Genomic DNA, 14,331 nt, shown 5'->3' on the forward strand with positions numbered 1-14,331 from the left:
GCCCCAGCCCAGCCCAGACCAGCTGCCCCGAGTCCTGAGTCGCCGGCCAGCCAAAGCTGCCCCAGGTCGCCAACCGGCCCAAGCACTGGCCCGACCCCGGGCTGACCTGAGCTACCCTGGGCTGCTGGCCAGCCCAACCCAGCCCTGGCCCCCGGTCAGCCTGACCCCCGGGCCACCAGCCAGCCCAAGCCCCAAGCTCCAGGCCACTGGCCTGAGTTGAGCCTCTGCTGGCTTCAGGGGAGAAGGGGAGCGAGGGTGGGGTTTTGGGGCAGAGGTGGGCAGGGCCATAGCCTGGGTTAGGGAAGGCTTAGCCTTCCCTGGCCTATTATACCTGCCGCCCATGGTGTTTGGATCAGCCGTTTCAGCAATTGTATTCTCTGACATCCTTTACTCCTCTGGATTTCATTAGGAGAAGAATGAGGGCATTTGTTAGAGACTTTGAATTAAGGATTTGCTGGTATGAAGGGGTTTGTACACTTCTGGTTTATATTTATGAAAAATAAGCTAATAACATTTCTCCTCTTTTGTATACATTTTATATGGCACTTTTCTTTTGTATGTCTGAAAAGACTGATAGAGCAAATAAAAAGTATGACTACTTGATTCATTGTAACCTTTGACCACATTGTCTAATAAGGAAAGTCTATTGGGATGCTATCAAAATATATCCATAAGTCTGCATGCTACAAAGTAGTATCTGTCTGATTTTGAAGATTATTGTTTTTGAGTAAGGACTCTCCTTTGCATAAGGCAGCTTTTCCTTCTGATCATCATCTTAGGTTTATGACAGTCCATTGACATGGAATAGATAATTATGTCACAAACTCTGCCTTGTGATGGCACTCTTAAAATAGATTTATTTCAGAGAGCAAGTAAATCAAGATTGTTTGTAAATGATTGGTGTTCAACCCAGGAAGACCCCTGAGACTCAAAGTGAATTACATTCAGCAAGAAAAGAAAATATCTCATAGGCCCTGTCTATGAGATGTATATATTTTACACTTGTGTAGCTACAGCAAAGAGAGTCTCCAGTGTAGATGTTCTGCACTGGTTTAAGCATAAAATTGCACTGGTGCGATTTGATCCGGGTAAGTGACTGAAGTCAACTGACTTCAGTCATTGGCTCAGCTCCATAGGCAGGAGATAAGGTGGCAGCATGGCCGTGTTGATTCACTCAGAGACACACACTTGTTGTATCACATGCACATTAGTCTTTCAGAAAATCTTGTGATGGAAAGAGATGCACACATCTGAGATATCTATGCTCTCAGATGCCATACCCACTGAAGCATGTTGAGTTTACTACAGCTTTATATAATCAGATGCTCACTGCACCTTGTGCTCTATTGGAAGGGGATAGTCAGAGGTAGCAATGATTTGGCAAACAGGGTCAGTGTTTAATCCATATTTAAATTGGTACTTACTCATGAGGTAGCAAAAATGCTTAATTCTTGGTGTTAAACCTACATTTGATTATTTTGTTACTGGACACAATCTGGAGCAGAATGATAAATAGGATGTATCATACTGTTATCATCAATGTCTTTTGGTAACATTACAATGTCCATATATTATGAAATAGCAAATGTTTTGCACATAGTGAGAATATTTTGTCTGGCCATCTTAAAGCACTTAATGGATATTAAGCCACACAACACATCTATGGGTGACCACAACCAGTATTTTGCAAATGGGGAAACTGAGGCACGGTGTCAATAGCACATGACTCGATGGCAGAACTGTAAACAGAACCCAGAAGAGCTGGCTCTTAGGCTTGCTCTCTGACCACTAGAAATACGCTCCCTCTTACAAGATGTGTAGTCACAGCTGCTCTCATAGCTCATATTTTCAGTGACTTTTTTTTCCTAACTGCAAGATACATAGAGCTGAGCCATACACTAGCTGAAAGGTATGTATTGCAGCAGGTCTCCCCCTTTGCCCCCTCCATTTTGAAATGGATTAAAGAAACCCACCTCACTTAGACCTACATTTGGAAAGGCCAAAAACAAACAAACAAACAAACAAAAACAAAAAACCAAGTACATTTCATCATGAATTAGCTGGAAAAATAGACCCACAAAAGTGTTCAAATGTAAGAAAACATTTTCAAACACTTCACAAGCTATTTTAGTCTGTGCTCCCACATCCTCCCCATAAATAAGAGTCCGATTTGCACAAAGGGAAGATTTTCCATTCCTGTGTGAGACAGCTATGCTGAGATTTTCAAAGCTCCTAGGAGATCTGGATACTGACTTCCCATTATTTTCTAATAAGTATTCGAATCCCTTAGGGAGGCTTTGGATGACAACCCTACCCCAACAAATCCCATCCTCCTTTAAAACTGTTTTGAGAGGTACTGATGAAAAGGGCTATATAAGCGCCAAGTAATTACTACTTAGCGAACAAACAACTTCTGCAGTCGTTCACCTGTTAAGGAAGAACCAGGGGCTCACGATTAAGATTGCTCTCAATTGCAGTCATCCAGTCCCCAGGGCATTGCTGCATGCAAAGGACTTCTGCTCCTGGCATCAAGCACAGGGGCAGGGAAGTTCCCCCGTTAATGCTGCCGTGAGGACTCTGGCCAGGTCCTTCAAGCCTGCCACGGAAAGGCTGGAGGGAGAGCAGGGCAGATGCACGTACAGTGTAACTGCCAAGGAGAGCAGGAGACGCCGGCAGGGCTGAGAGAGCCAGTGCAGAGGGGAGGGGTGTTGCAGGATCTCCCCCAGCAGCTGCTGCCCTTGCATCTGGCTGCTACGCGCTCCCAGGGTATTAGGTCCCCGTGCCTTACACGTGGCCAACGCGCCCCTTTGCTCGAGGCAGGACTCTGCGGCGGAGCTGTCCGTGGTGCTGACCCGTGCGCCCAGCCCCAGCGCACCTCGCCCGGGGAGGGGGCAGGTGGGGCAAGGGCTGGCCCAGAGCCTGCTGGCCGGGGAGCTGCCCGGAGCGCAGACACAGCAGCGGTTCCGCTCACTGCCGGCCGTGCTCGGGGGAAGGCGAAGGCGAAGGCGAAGGGCTGGGGCTGCAGGCGGCAAGCGGCGCTAGTGGCTGGGCTCGCGGGCGAAGCGAGCCTCCCGCCTGGCGTGGCTGGGAGGGGACCGGAGCCGGGGCTGCGGGAGCTGCTCGTGGCTGGGTCCTGCCGACAGCCTCGCGCTGCAGCCGCGGGGAAGGGGGGCGGATAGGGCGCAGCAGGGCTGGCCGCGCTCAGTGCCGGGGATGAGTGCCGGGGCTGTCCCCGTCAGGCGCTAGGCAGCCGGAGACTCAAGGCAGCGGCACCATGAAGATCAAGTTAAGTGGCCTCGCCGTGTTCGTGGCCCTGGCGGGCGTGTTAAGTTTCATCTTCCTGGTGGTAGCCATAGGGACCGACTTCTGGTACATCATCGATGCCTCCAAACTGGAGCGGTCACACAATTCCTCGGCGGCGCTGAGCTCGCACTCGGGACTCTGGCGGACCTGCAGACGTGAGTACACCTCGACCTCCTGCGGCCCTCTAGGGATCCACAGGGCAGCTAGCTGCCGTGTCCTTCGAGGGGCACAGCCCCTCAGCGGCTGGGGTCAGCTCTCAGAGTCACACCGAACAACGCTACTGGGTGGAGTGTGTCCCCATCCCTGACACTGCCTGGAAAATCTGCCCCCGGCACTGCGTCTCTGGCTCCTGAAACAGGGGCTACTTTCCCCCCTTAATGAAAGTAGGCTTATTAAATACACACAGTACCTAGGTACTGTTATGACAATTACCACGGACTAATAAATACAGTGAGGAAGATTAAAAGCCGGAGTTGCATCTCTTTATCTGTATTTAGGTACTTTAGAAATCTCACCAATTGATTAGGTGGCATATGTACCAGAAAAGCTGCACTAACTAGGTACAGTAGGCAACAAGATAGTGAGGCTATGAAGCTTTCTGGCCTCTTAACATAATCCATTTCCCCCCAAGTCTTAGGGTTTACAATAATACTTTTCAAAAGAAGCACAAACATGTATTTTTATGTAAGTAAAACTTTTTTAAAAATCATATACATTTTCATCATAAATGCAACCAAAATTAAGAAAGGCATCTCATGCCCTCTATATTAAAATTGTGTGGGTTTAAATGCTTGGGTTGACTGGGGGGGAGGGGGGAGAACATAAGCCAGTTTTGCCTTTTTCTTTAGATAAAAGGAATAATTTGAACTTTAGCCCCAAATTGTAAGACTTAAAATGACCAACAGCGATATTTTAAAGAAGGATATATGTTACATTGAATCTTGGCGCATATTTTAGAGCCTTGGTCTATAATGGAAGGCTGATAAACTCCTTTGCTGGTGTGATAGGATTTTCCATTCTATTTACCTTCTCCTGGCATGCAAATCACCATGATATCTGAATTAATTTAAATAAAAAAAAATCACAGACAAACACACACAGTGATTAATGTGTATCAAGCAGGGAGGAGAAACGATGTTGCCTGGCTATGAAAAAGCGTTCAGGTGGGATTTTCAAAAGCATCAGGGTTGACCTTTGCTCCCATTCAGCAAAATCTTGGCACCATTGAAATCAATGAGCGTATGGCCCTCCTGAAGTCAATGACAAGGATTTCACCCAGTGGGAACACATTTAGGCCAGTACTGAAATTCTCACCCTTATTCTCCACACACAAAAATAACTGCTTAAGGGGAAGACGTAGAAGGATCTGTATGCACATGTTGAGAACACACGCTAAAGTCTTCTATTTTCATTTGCAATACAAACTTTGCATACTATTTTCTCCCTTCTCTATTAGCTAGGAGCAAATGCTTCCCTTTGATGAACCCTTTCTGGTATGAGAACATAAACATGACTGCTTCGCACAAACAACTCTTAAGTGAGTAACTTTTATATTATTTGCATGTCTTCACCCCCCTGCATCACATGGGAAGAAAGCAAGGACCTATGTCTGGGATATATTGTATGCGCTTTGGGGGCAGGGTTTTCACTAGGTGTGTACACAGCACCTACCACAGTGGGGCCCTCATCCCTGAACAAGGCTGTAAGGGGCTGTCACACACAATTAATATTATTAATAGCTCAACTGATGTCAAGTGTGTTCCTAAAGGACTTCAATAGGATCATGTCTGGACCCAGGTGATTGTGCATCAGTGTATGACCTGAAAATATCTTCAGTACTGACAATAGGATGTCCACAATTTAGGGCTTGATATTGCAAGCTGCCAAGCACCTCGTACGAGGTAACAAGCAATCTCAATTCAAATGAAGTAAATAGTTGGCTGTTGCTCAGGATGAAAGATCTACTAGTGATATTTTACTAGTAGCAACTATTTAACCTCTGACCCTGGATAAGTCAGCTTTCTGTGCATCAGTTTCCTTGTCATTTAATCCCTCCTGTTAAGTGCTTTGAGAACTACAGATGGAAATAAAACCACAACACATGATTACCGAGTTATAAGGAGGATTCAACAAAGAACCACCAACTCTTGTGTTTTTGTACTTGGCATTGGCTGCCCCATCAATCCTAAGAGATATTGCATTGTAGGAGAAGGCTGATTGGACCAGCATTTCTCTTCTGCTGCTGCTCCTCCACACTGAAACTTCCCCAATGTTTTCTTGGGGACTGGAGAACAAATAGCAGCATGGCTCCCAAGTGAACCATGCTACCACGAAAGAAGGCTGGGCAGTAGTGCAGAGTCACTTTGCTTGCACACAAGCTTTACTTGGCTTGACATCTGTAGGATTTCCTAGTGAATCTTGTGTGGGGTTCTGCAGGGTTAGGAGGCCACACAGCCTGTCTATTCTTCTTATGGGCCTAATCCTGCAAGGTGCCAAATGGCTCCAATTCCCATCAACTTCATTTGCACCTTGCCAGATTAGGCCATGGGCAGGCTGGGAAGTTGCAAAGCCCCTCTATTTCCCATCCACTACAATGAGCGGAAGGCAGCTCAATAAGATGAGAGTTTTTTGGCCTGTTTCTTGGTGTGCTGATAGGGCCTGAAACTTGGCACCGCTGGTGTCAATTGCAGACAGCATTATTGCCTTCATTACCATACAGAAATGCCTACCACCACTTGTTGATTGTTACCATTAGAAGTAAACATCATGGCACTTAAGACAAAGGAGATAGTGCCTATATATATGGCAGGCAAGCATCTGGTGATTGGCAAACAAAAGATAAGTTGTGGGTGAATTTTTTTTTAAAATGTCAGAGATGTTTCTGTCTCTGAGCTACTGATGTTTGATTTAAACTGTACCCCAAAGTGCAGTTTTCTTCACAAGCCTTTAGATGCTTTTATTAAACAGCAGACGCAGGCAGGATGTCTATTTCCCATGGGATTTTTTTTTAAACAAACAAAGACAGACTGACAATCTTAACTAGATCAGTTTTCTATATTTTGACATGGCATTCCAGTTTGCACTAAAGTCCTCTTGTGAGTGGGTATTTGGGCTCAGTTCTGCAGTCCCACTGAGCCGGATTCTCCACTGGCTTGCACCTTGTGTAGCAATTTATACCTGCACAAATAGTTGTAAACTGATATTGCCCATGCTAGTCATTTTGCATAGATGTAAGTGATTATGTAAAGTACAAGGTAGTGGCAGATCAAGCCCCTTGACATCAGTGGGAGTTTTTACCTGAACAAAGATTGCATATTGTTAGAGCTCTGTATTTTTCAGACATGCAAAATAACATGAAATAGAACCAAAAAAGTATTAAAAATTAAAAAAACAAAAACAAAAAAAAACCCCTCACCCCACAGCAGCATCATGACTGGGAGCGGTGGGCAGCTGGGTCAAATTTGAGTACGTGGCACTGCAACCTGGCACAAGGGGTCACAGTGTCTCTTAGGTGTGGCCCAGCTGTCCTTCTGCCATGATGACAGAGGGGCAGCCAAGTCAAACTTGAGTAGCACTGCGACCCCATGCACCAGGTTGCAACTCCCAGAGCACTGGGTTGGAAAGGAGCTGCCATTGAAGACTCACTCTGCAACCCTGCACCACCCCCTACGGGCATAAAATGAAGTAACATAAAATTCCAAAAAAATAAAAAATAAAAATCTAAAAAAAAATAAATAATTCCACAGGGCTCCACATTCCATCTTCTTCTGCAAAATGTTCAGCTAGCATCTATGTGCTGCTGCATGGATTTTGCAGCATGCACATTAAGATTAAGAATATACTTTGGTGATCTTAATATTTCAATTCTCCCAAGCCCCTGCTAGCTGCAAGCTACAGAACAGATAGAAACATATCAACAGGTACCATATGTCTTTGAGACACAAGTTTGTATAACTGGAATTAGGCCACACACATTTTATGTACGGCTTGCATACTCCAGCCTGGGAGACACTATTTTCAAAAGTGGAGCATGGTTATCTTTCATGTGCAGAAGCTGAAGGAGACAGGGTGAAGATACAAGCAGCCATCTTTATTTTGCAACGACCTGAAATATTTCTAATGTCAATGTGGTGCCAACAAGTCTTTCCCCTTATAAAATATGACTATACAAAAGTAAATCGGTGACCAGCAAAGTCCAACCAGATGATCTACTATAATGAGATACCCTGGCCATAGTAAGAAGCTATAGCAGTTTCCACTCACCAAGACCTGTAAAATGGTACTCAGTGGGCACCTGATCATACAGTAAGAGAATGCAATTGTTCAGTACACTTCTCTCACCCTAAGGGTGAAGCTTTTATGCAGGTAAGGCTCCATTCCTACAGCTGTTATAACATAAGCAACCTCTCAGCCCAGATCCCATTCCCAATTCCTCATCCATTGTCCCATGGCTCCCATCTGAGTTAGGGCTAACAAGTCTTTTGGCTTCACCTCCTGTCTTCCCAGGCTATGTTTGTGTCACCACAGACTGCAGAAGCTTTTACTTAGATGGGAAGGGATAGCAGGCAGGCATGAGATATCCAGGGGCTATGTACATGGAGGTATAGGCCTGGTCCCAGGTAGTGAGGAAGCTGGATGGGCCTTGCACATATTAATTTGCATAAGGTCCTTCAAAACCTATGGCCAGACCTCAGCAGACCTCACTAAGTGGCTCATTAACTTTTCCTTGTATGGCAGTTCCACTGCTCATAAATTTTAAATCCAGACTGTAAATGGGAACGTGACAGCAAAAATGCTAGGTGCTCTTATAGTGTGTGTGGGGACCTTAATGAAGGACAGTGCCTCAAAGCTCAGTGTGTAGCAAGTACCCCACCTCAGAAATCTGAGCACACTTCAAGTTGATTCAGCAAGTAAATATAGTCTTTGCTCCCTCTACAAATGCCAGGAATCACGAGCAAACTGGTCAAGCAGGGTTTCCATTTTTGACTATTTTAGGATGGCACCCTCTGCCCCACCAATGGTCCTTCCATTTTGGTTGAAGACAATAGTTGTGTCCTGGGTGCGGATGAACCACTCTAAAAGCCAGAGATCAAGAACCCAGGTATCCCCTGGCAAGCTGGACCCAAGTCCTACAGCAAGGATTCTGGTTGTGGTGGGTCTCCAGTGTAGCAGATTAGGAATTCAGCAGAAGCTGGAGTTAGATTTAAACATGAAAACAAATAAAGCACCAAGCGCAGTAAGCCTTGTACTATTGAGCATACACTAGCCTATTGTTATTTGTGTTGCAATAGCAGCCAGAGCACCCAGATAGGATTGGGATCCCAGTGTCCAGTGCAATGCAGGTAGACTGAGTCCCAACCCCAAACCTCTACATGTTCCATTTTCAATATGCATAGATATTTGTATGGACAAAACAGGCTTCACTGCAGTTGGCAGGGGGAAGCTGGAGGTTTTGTCAGCAGGAGATGTGGGGAAGGGTCAGGTCTTCAACTTTGGAAGGTATAAGTAGCAAAGTGATTGGCTGTTGGCATTTAAATGAGGGTTTACAGGAAACTTCCCAGTGAAATGAACTGGACAGTTAACACCTCAGTTCGGGTGTCTCAGCTAGTTTAGGCTGTTTTCAGACACAGAAAAGCAGTGTATTGGTTGGCACTTAATTCACATTTGGAAGTTAGTTTCACATTGTGAGGGCTAGAAGTGTAATTTAGGCAACAAAGCTTAGATTTCAAAGCACAATTTTTCAGCAAGAGCTGGATTCTGCAGCCACAGAGTCGTAGAATACAAGGGGGGTTCTGCTTATGATTAGACAAATCTTGTTGGTTTGGAAACAAGTCTTCAAAACTGTCAGGAAATGGGAGAGAAAGAGGGGATAGAATGGACATGAATAAAATTGGATTTATAATGATGGTTTAGACTTAGAGGATATTTGCGTATCTCAAAGAATAAAAGAATTTTTCATACTAATTCAATTCCCATTTCTAGAAAAAATGTAGAATGGCCACTAACTTACAGAGTGGCTTACATATTTTGCATGGACAGTAGCAGTTTATTTAGAAGTGACATGCTCATTGGTTAGCCTGATGAAAGACAGCCCAGTTAGAAGGACTCATTCCAATAAAGGTTTGGTTAGAATATAATACAAACTGAGTTTAGAGGTTTTGCATTTCAGCAGAATTAGACTTTATACCTGCCTTTATGCAATCCATTTACTTGGGCTCCACACAGATGCTGGAACTTGGCTGTAATAAATACACCGCTACCTTGATATAACGCGACCCGATATAACACGAATTTGGATATAAACGCGGCAAAGCAGTGCTCCAGGGGGGCGGGGCTGCGCACTCCGGTGGATCAAAGCAAGTTCAATATAACGCGGTTACACCTATAATGTGGTAAGATTTTTTGGCTCCCGAGGACAGCGTTATATCGAGGTAGAGGTGTATAACAGTTTGTCCAGAATTGACTTACATTTAAGTTACTCTGAGCTGGTAAGATTGGCTGATTAAATGAATTGGAAAACATTTGGATACAGATTCATGTGGTTTTTTTTAAAAAGGCCGTTGTTGAGTCAACTAGATAGGCAAGCAGCCTTAAGGGGTGCACCACTGATGTATCAGCTAGAGCAGCGGTTTTCAAATTTTAGCAACCTGAGGACCCCCATTTTGATTTAAAATTTTTCACGGACCCCCAAGTTATCCCACTCAGCCCTTGGCCCCGCCCCCACTCCATCCCTTCTCCCAAGGCCCCACCTCTTCCCTCCCCCGCTCGATCCCTGCCCCTCCTCTTCCCCACCTCTTCCTGCCCCTCCCCCTTCCCTCCCAGTACCTCCTGCAGGCCAGGGAACAGCTGTTCCAGGGTGTGCAGGAGGCACTGGGAGAAAGGGGGAGGAGTTGATCAGTGGGGCCAGCAGCCCCAGACATGGTTCTGCTCCATCCCCTGACCATGCCCCGTCCCCACTCTGAATAAGTCTCAGGTTATCAAAGTCTCTTTCAGTGTCAAGGGTTGAACTGATAAAAATAAAGTAGTGATGCTCTCCTAAGCTCCATCCACAAACCGGCTTCCTCAGAAGCCAGATGCCATGCACAGATGATTGGGAAGTTCTTCTTAATAACCCAATCTAAAGCCAATTGATGTCAACTGAGACACTCCCATTCACTTCAATGGGCTTTAGATCAGGGCCAATAGGATCATCCTTCATGTGCTTACAGCAAAAGTGATATATTTATCAACACTGACATTTAAATTATCATTGTCAGGCTTCAGTTACCACGTGGAAACTATACAGGCACAGTTCAACTCCACTTCTTACATAGCCCCTTTCCATATACATCTCTCATCACAGGGATTCTCACAATGCTAGAAAATAGCTCCAAACACCTAGCCAGGCCTAGAGAAAACAAAGGTCAGAGAAGATAAGTAGTGTCTTTCAGCCATTGCCCATTCTAGAATCTAGCTCTAACAGAAGCATTTTAAATTAGAGCTGTAGCCAGATATGAACACCCATGAGCTTTGGCAATGTGAGGTTCTGGATCTGAAATTAGCAGCCCAGCGCCCCACCCCAGCCCCAGGTTATGTCTTCCATAGGTAGTGAGCACAGCATGCCCATTCCGTATGGAAGACATATTTCAGATTCAGCAAGACAAATAATGACTATAAACCCTCCATGAGAGAGAAAGTAGAGATGTCTCACTCTGTGATCCTCCATCTTGTATATCCTCTCACAGATCAGAGCCCTAGAAGGCAGGATTCTTACAGAGACAGCTGCAGCACACTGAAGTTGTAGCTATACACACAACTGGTGTGTAAATGTTCAGATACCTTTTTTGGCACTTTTGGTTTCAGGCTGAGTATGGAACTGGACGTGTCAAGAAGGCCTGGGAAAAATATGTGCAGTGGGCATGAATGAGAGCAGGAGTGCTGGTGAAAGCAGAAGTGTCAAAAGCCTTAGCATTCCCTCTCCCAAATTTCTAATAGCTTACGCCTGCTTCAGACAGAGCCACTGAGTCCTGACAACTTGGAAAAGATCGGGTGTGTAAGCCAAAGCTGTCTGTGCTACCAGTGCCATTATTCAGGTAATCACCTCACGTCTCGTTAACCTTGATAATAGGAGAAGTCATTCTGCACATGGTTAAGCTACTCAAGCAATTTCTTTAATGGAATTGACACAAGCTACATTTTCTTCTACATTAGGCTTCCATTTCCTCTCTTTCCACTTTTCTCAGTTTCCCTCCAACCCCACAATCAAACACCTCATGGGATGTTTATACATTCTTCTAAAACACTGGCCACTGTCAGATATGGGACAAGGTAAACCAGTCATTTGTTCCTGCACAGCAATTTCTAAAATTCCTCTCAACTGGAGATGTCGGTTTTCCTCTGCCCTGCTAATAGTAGCACTTGGTGGTGGTGATGGAAGAGAAGATCTCATTCATACCTCTTCTCTACTTTAGAGAAACTGATCGTTCCTTTTCCTACAGTTTTGACTTTGGGGCATGACAGAAGCTTGTTGGCCTCATATGGAGAGTGCACGTCAAATTGTGCTTTTGGGCCCATTTCTGCAAGAATGCACTTTGCCAACAGCAGCACGGGATGTGGCAGTAGATACAAATACCACCCTACAAAAGGCCTGAAACTTGCTTGCACTAGCAGAATAGCTTATATTTATATAGTGCATCCAAAAATTTATGAGTCATTATTAGTGGCTCATATACAGATCACTTGGTTTACCTAACAGAGGTGTTTACTGGAGCACAACGATTACAGGTGGAAGTTGAAAGCAAATATTGTAGCCAACTACTATTTCAGGGGGAAATTCAGATACATTAGTCAGGATACAGTTACATAAGTACAAACCAGTCAGGACACTCTGACTATTACAGAAGCCGACCATAGAGTCTTTAAACCTAAACTGTTAACTACTTGTGAGAATTAAATCAAATCTGAAAGACAGAACTCCTGCCAGTTAGCTACCTTAATACTGTACTGGGGCATTGGTTCAACAGTGATACAGAGGGAAGATCACCTTCTGCAGAATGGAAAGGTTGTTCTGCAATACCTGGTGTTGCTTTTCCTTTACAGTAGAACAAAGGAAAGCACTAGCATTCAAGATGCATTTATCATAATCTAGATAGTAATTAGAGTCCTGTGGTTACCTTTAGGGTGAAACAGCACTTGCCAGTGAGAGCCTCCTTTAAAAGGTGTCTGTCAGCTATCAGCAAAACAAAAGTCTGTCCTAAATTCCTAATGTGATTTCCTGTGTCTGGTTTGGGAGGTGAGGAGAGAGAGAGAGAGAGAGAGAGGAGCTGCCTTCATTGGGGGGAGAGGGGAGGGGGAGGAAGAGGGCAAAAACAAAGAGTCTAAAGGAAATTTTTTTTTTAAATGGGAAAAAAAACTCAACTTTTGGAATTTCTCTCATTACCATGAACAAATATTGGAAATACATTTTCATTTACCAAAACCCCTAGTTTTCGCTAAGCAAAAAGTGTCTGTAATGATTTGAGATGATTTTTAACTCCACAAAATGGACACAATTTCAAAAATTTTCAACCAACTTTAATGAGAATTGCTCCCCACACTGTGCCCAGTTGAAGATGACAACCAACCTGACCTGCAGGGGGAATTCACCAGCAGATACCTTACTGCGCACCTTCTGTTAGCATTTTCTGACAAAAAGTCTGCTATAAACTTGAGTTTCAGTTTTCAGGAAGTAAGGAAACCTGACTCTGGGCAAACACGCTCATACTACTATAAGCTCTACAGTGATCTGCCTGTATTACACCACTGTGCACTGATTAGCTAGCCCAGCCCCCCATATAGCTCTTTGAACTGAACTTAAGGACCAGATCCTACAAACAGGAACCCTAACTGATTTCTGAACTAACATCAATTTAGGACAGGGCTCATGTGTTCCTATGTATATACAGCACCAACCCTATGGGACCCTGATGCTGACTGGGGCTTGTGGGTGCTACAGCTATATACACATTTTAATAAAAGTGACTTCAATTTCATATGAATGTTATATAGTTTGCAGATCCCTCAAAACAGATCGGGATTCTCTTCTCAAATCATGGGCGTCTGCTAGTACACCAAGATCTTTTAGCCAGTAGCTTTTTTGCTATATTTTCTAACGCTAAATTGATAAAGGCTTTTCAATTCTGCCTTGATTTGGGTTTAAAAATACAGTCAAAAGAAGTGTATAATTATTTGCTGCTTGAGCAAAACGAGGCCTTTTGGACCAAATGGTGCTTTTGATGCCAGCAGATCCAGTTTCCCCCCGTATGAGGTCCAACCCAATGGGCACTGCCACAGGCCTGTAGGGAGGCGCTTTAATGCAACAATAATCTTTCATCTTATGTCTTGAACCTGCAATCAGCTCTGCATCTATGTGAATCCAGATGCAGGGCTGGGGTGATCGCGTGTAAGGAACCAAATGACAAAGATTAGAGTGAAGAAAAGTCTAGAGGGAAGACCATTATTAATGGCTGAAATCCTGGTTTGCTTTCACATACTGTGTGCACCAAAGCAATAAATGCATTAGACACCTGCAAAACATGATTAAATCATTGTCAATTCCAAAGTCACTTAAACAATATAAACCTCATGGCCAAGGGCTGATTTCCTGTCACAACTCATTTGTTACCATTCTTAGGAGCTCCAGAGCCATCCAGTGATCAGGTGTTAATGGCCACACACATTTTCCATCCATATAGCTAGGAAAAAATGCTTTCCTTGTTATGATTTTGAGAATAGTGTGTGCAGCTGGGCATGGATCAGCTTTTTAGATTATTTTTACATAAAGTACCTCTTAACATTAGCTTGCTTGGAACTATATAGCTATGGGGAATTTAATGTTTCCTGTAGAGGGACAATGAATCTTTGCTGCAATGTCTTACCTCCTAGTTATGATAACACAGCAGCTGCTGCCTCGGTTTCCCTCTCAAACTAAGTTCATTTAGCCCTCTGGCTAAATTAAGACACCTAGCTTTCCAGCATAAAGACAGTTCAACCACCAGCCAGAAGTCCACC

General features: G+C 44.4%; 1 protein-coding gene across 2 annotated transcripts in view; it reads left to right on the forward strand.

Annotated features, from left to right (window-relative positions):
• Nucleotides 1–3,274: 3,274 nt before the first annotated feature.
• The window catches only part of TMEM114 (transmembrane protein 114), a 28,291-nt gene continuing 17,234 nt past the window's right edge, over nt 3,275–14,331 (forward strand). For both annotated transcript variants that reach the window (XM_065412859.1, XM_065412860.1), the window contains exons 1-2: nt 3,275–3,458; nt 4,760–4,840. In XM_065412859.1, coding sequence (XP_065268931.1) covers nt 3,275–3,458; nt 4,760–4,840 — 265 coding nt within the window. The remainder of the gene's footprint in view (nt 3,459–4,759; nt 4,841–14,331) is intronic.

Source organism: Emys orbicularis, chromosome 10 (genome assembly GCF_028017835.1).
Source record: "Emys orbicularis isolate rEmyOrb1 chromosome 10, rEmyOrb1.hap1, whole genome shotgun sequence".
In the NCBI taxonomy this organism is placed as follows: Eukaryota; Metazoa; Chordata; order Testudines; family Emydidae; genus Emys; species Emys orbicularis.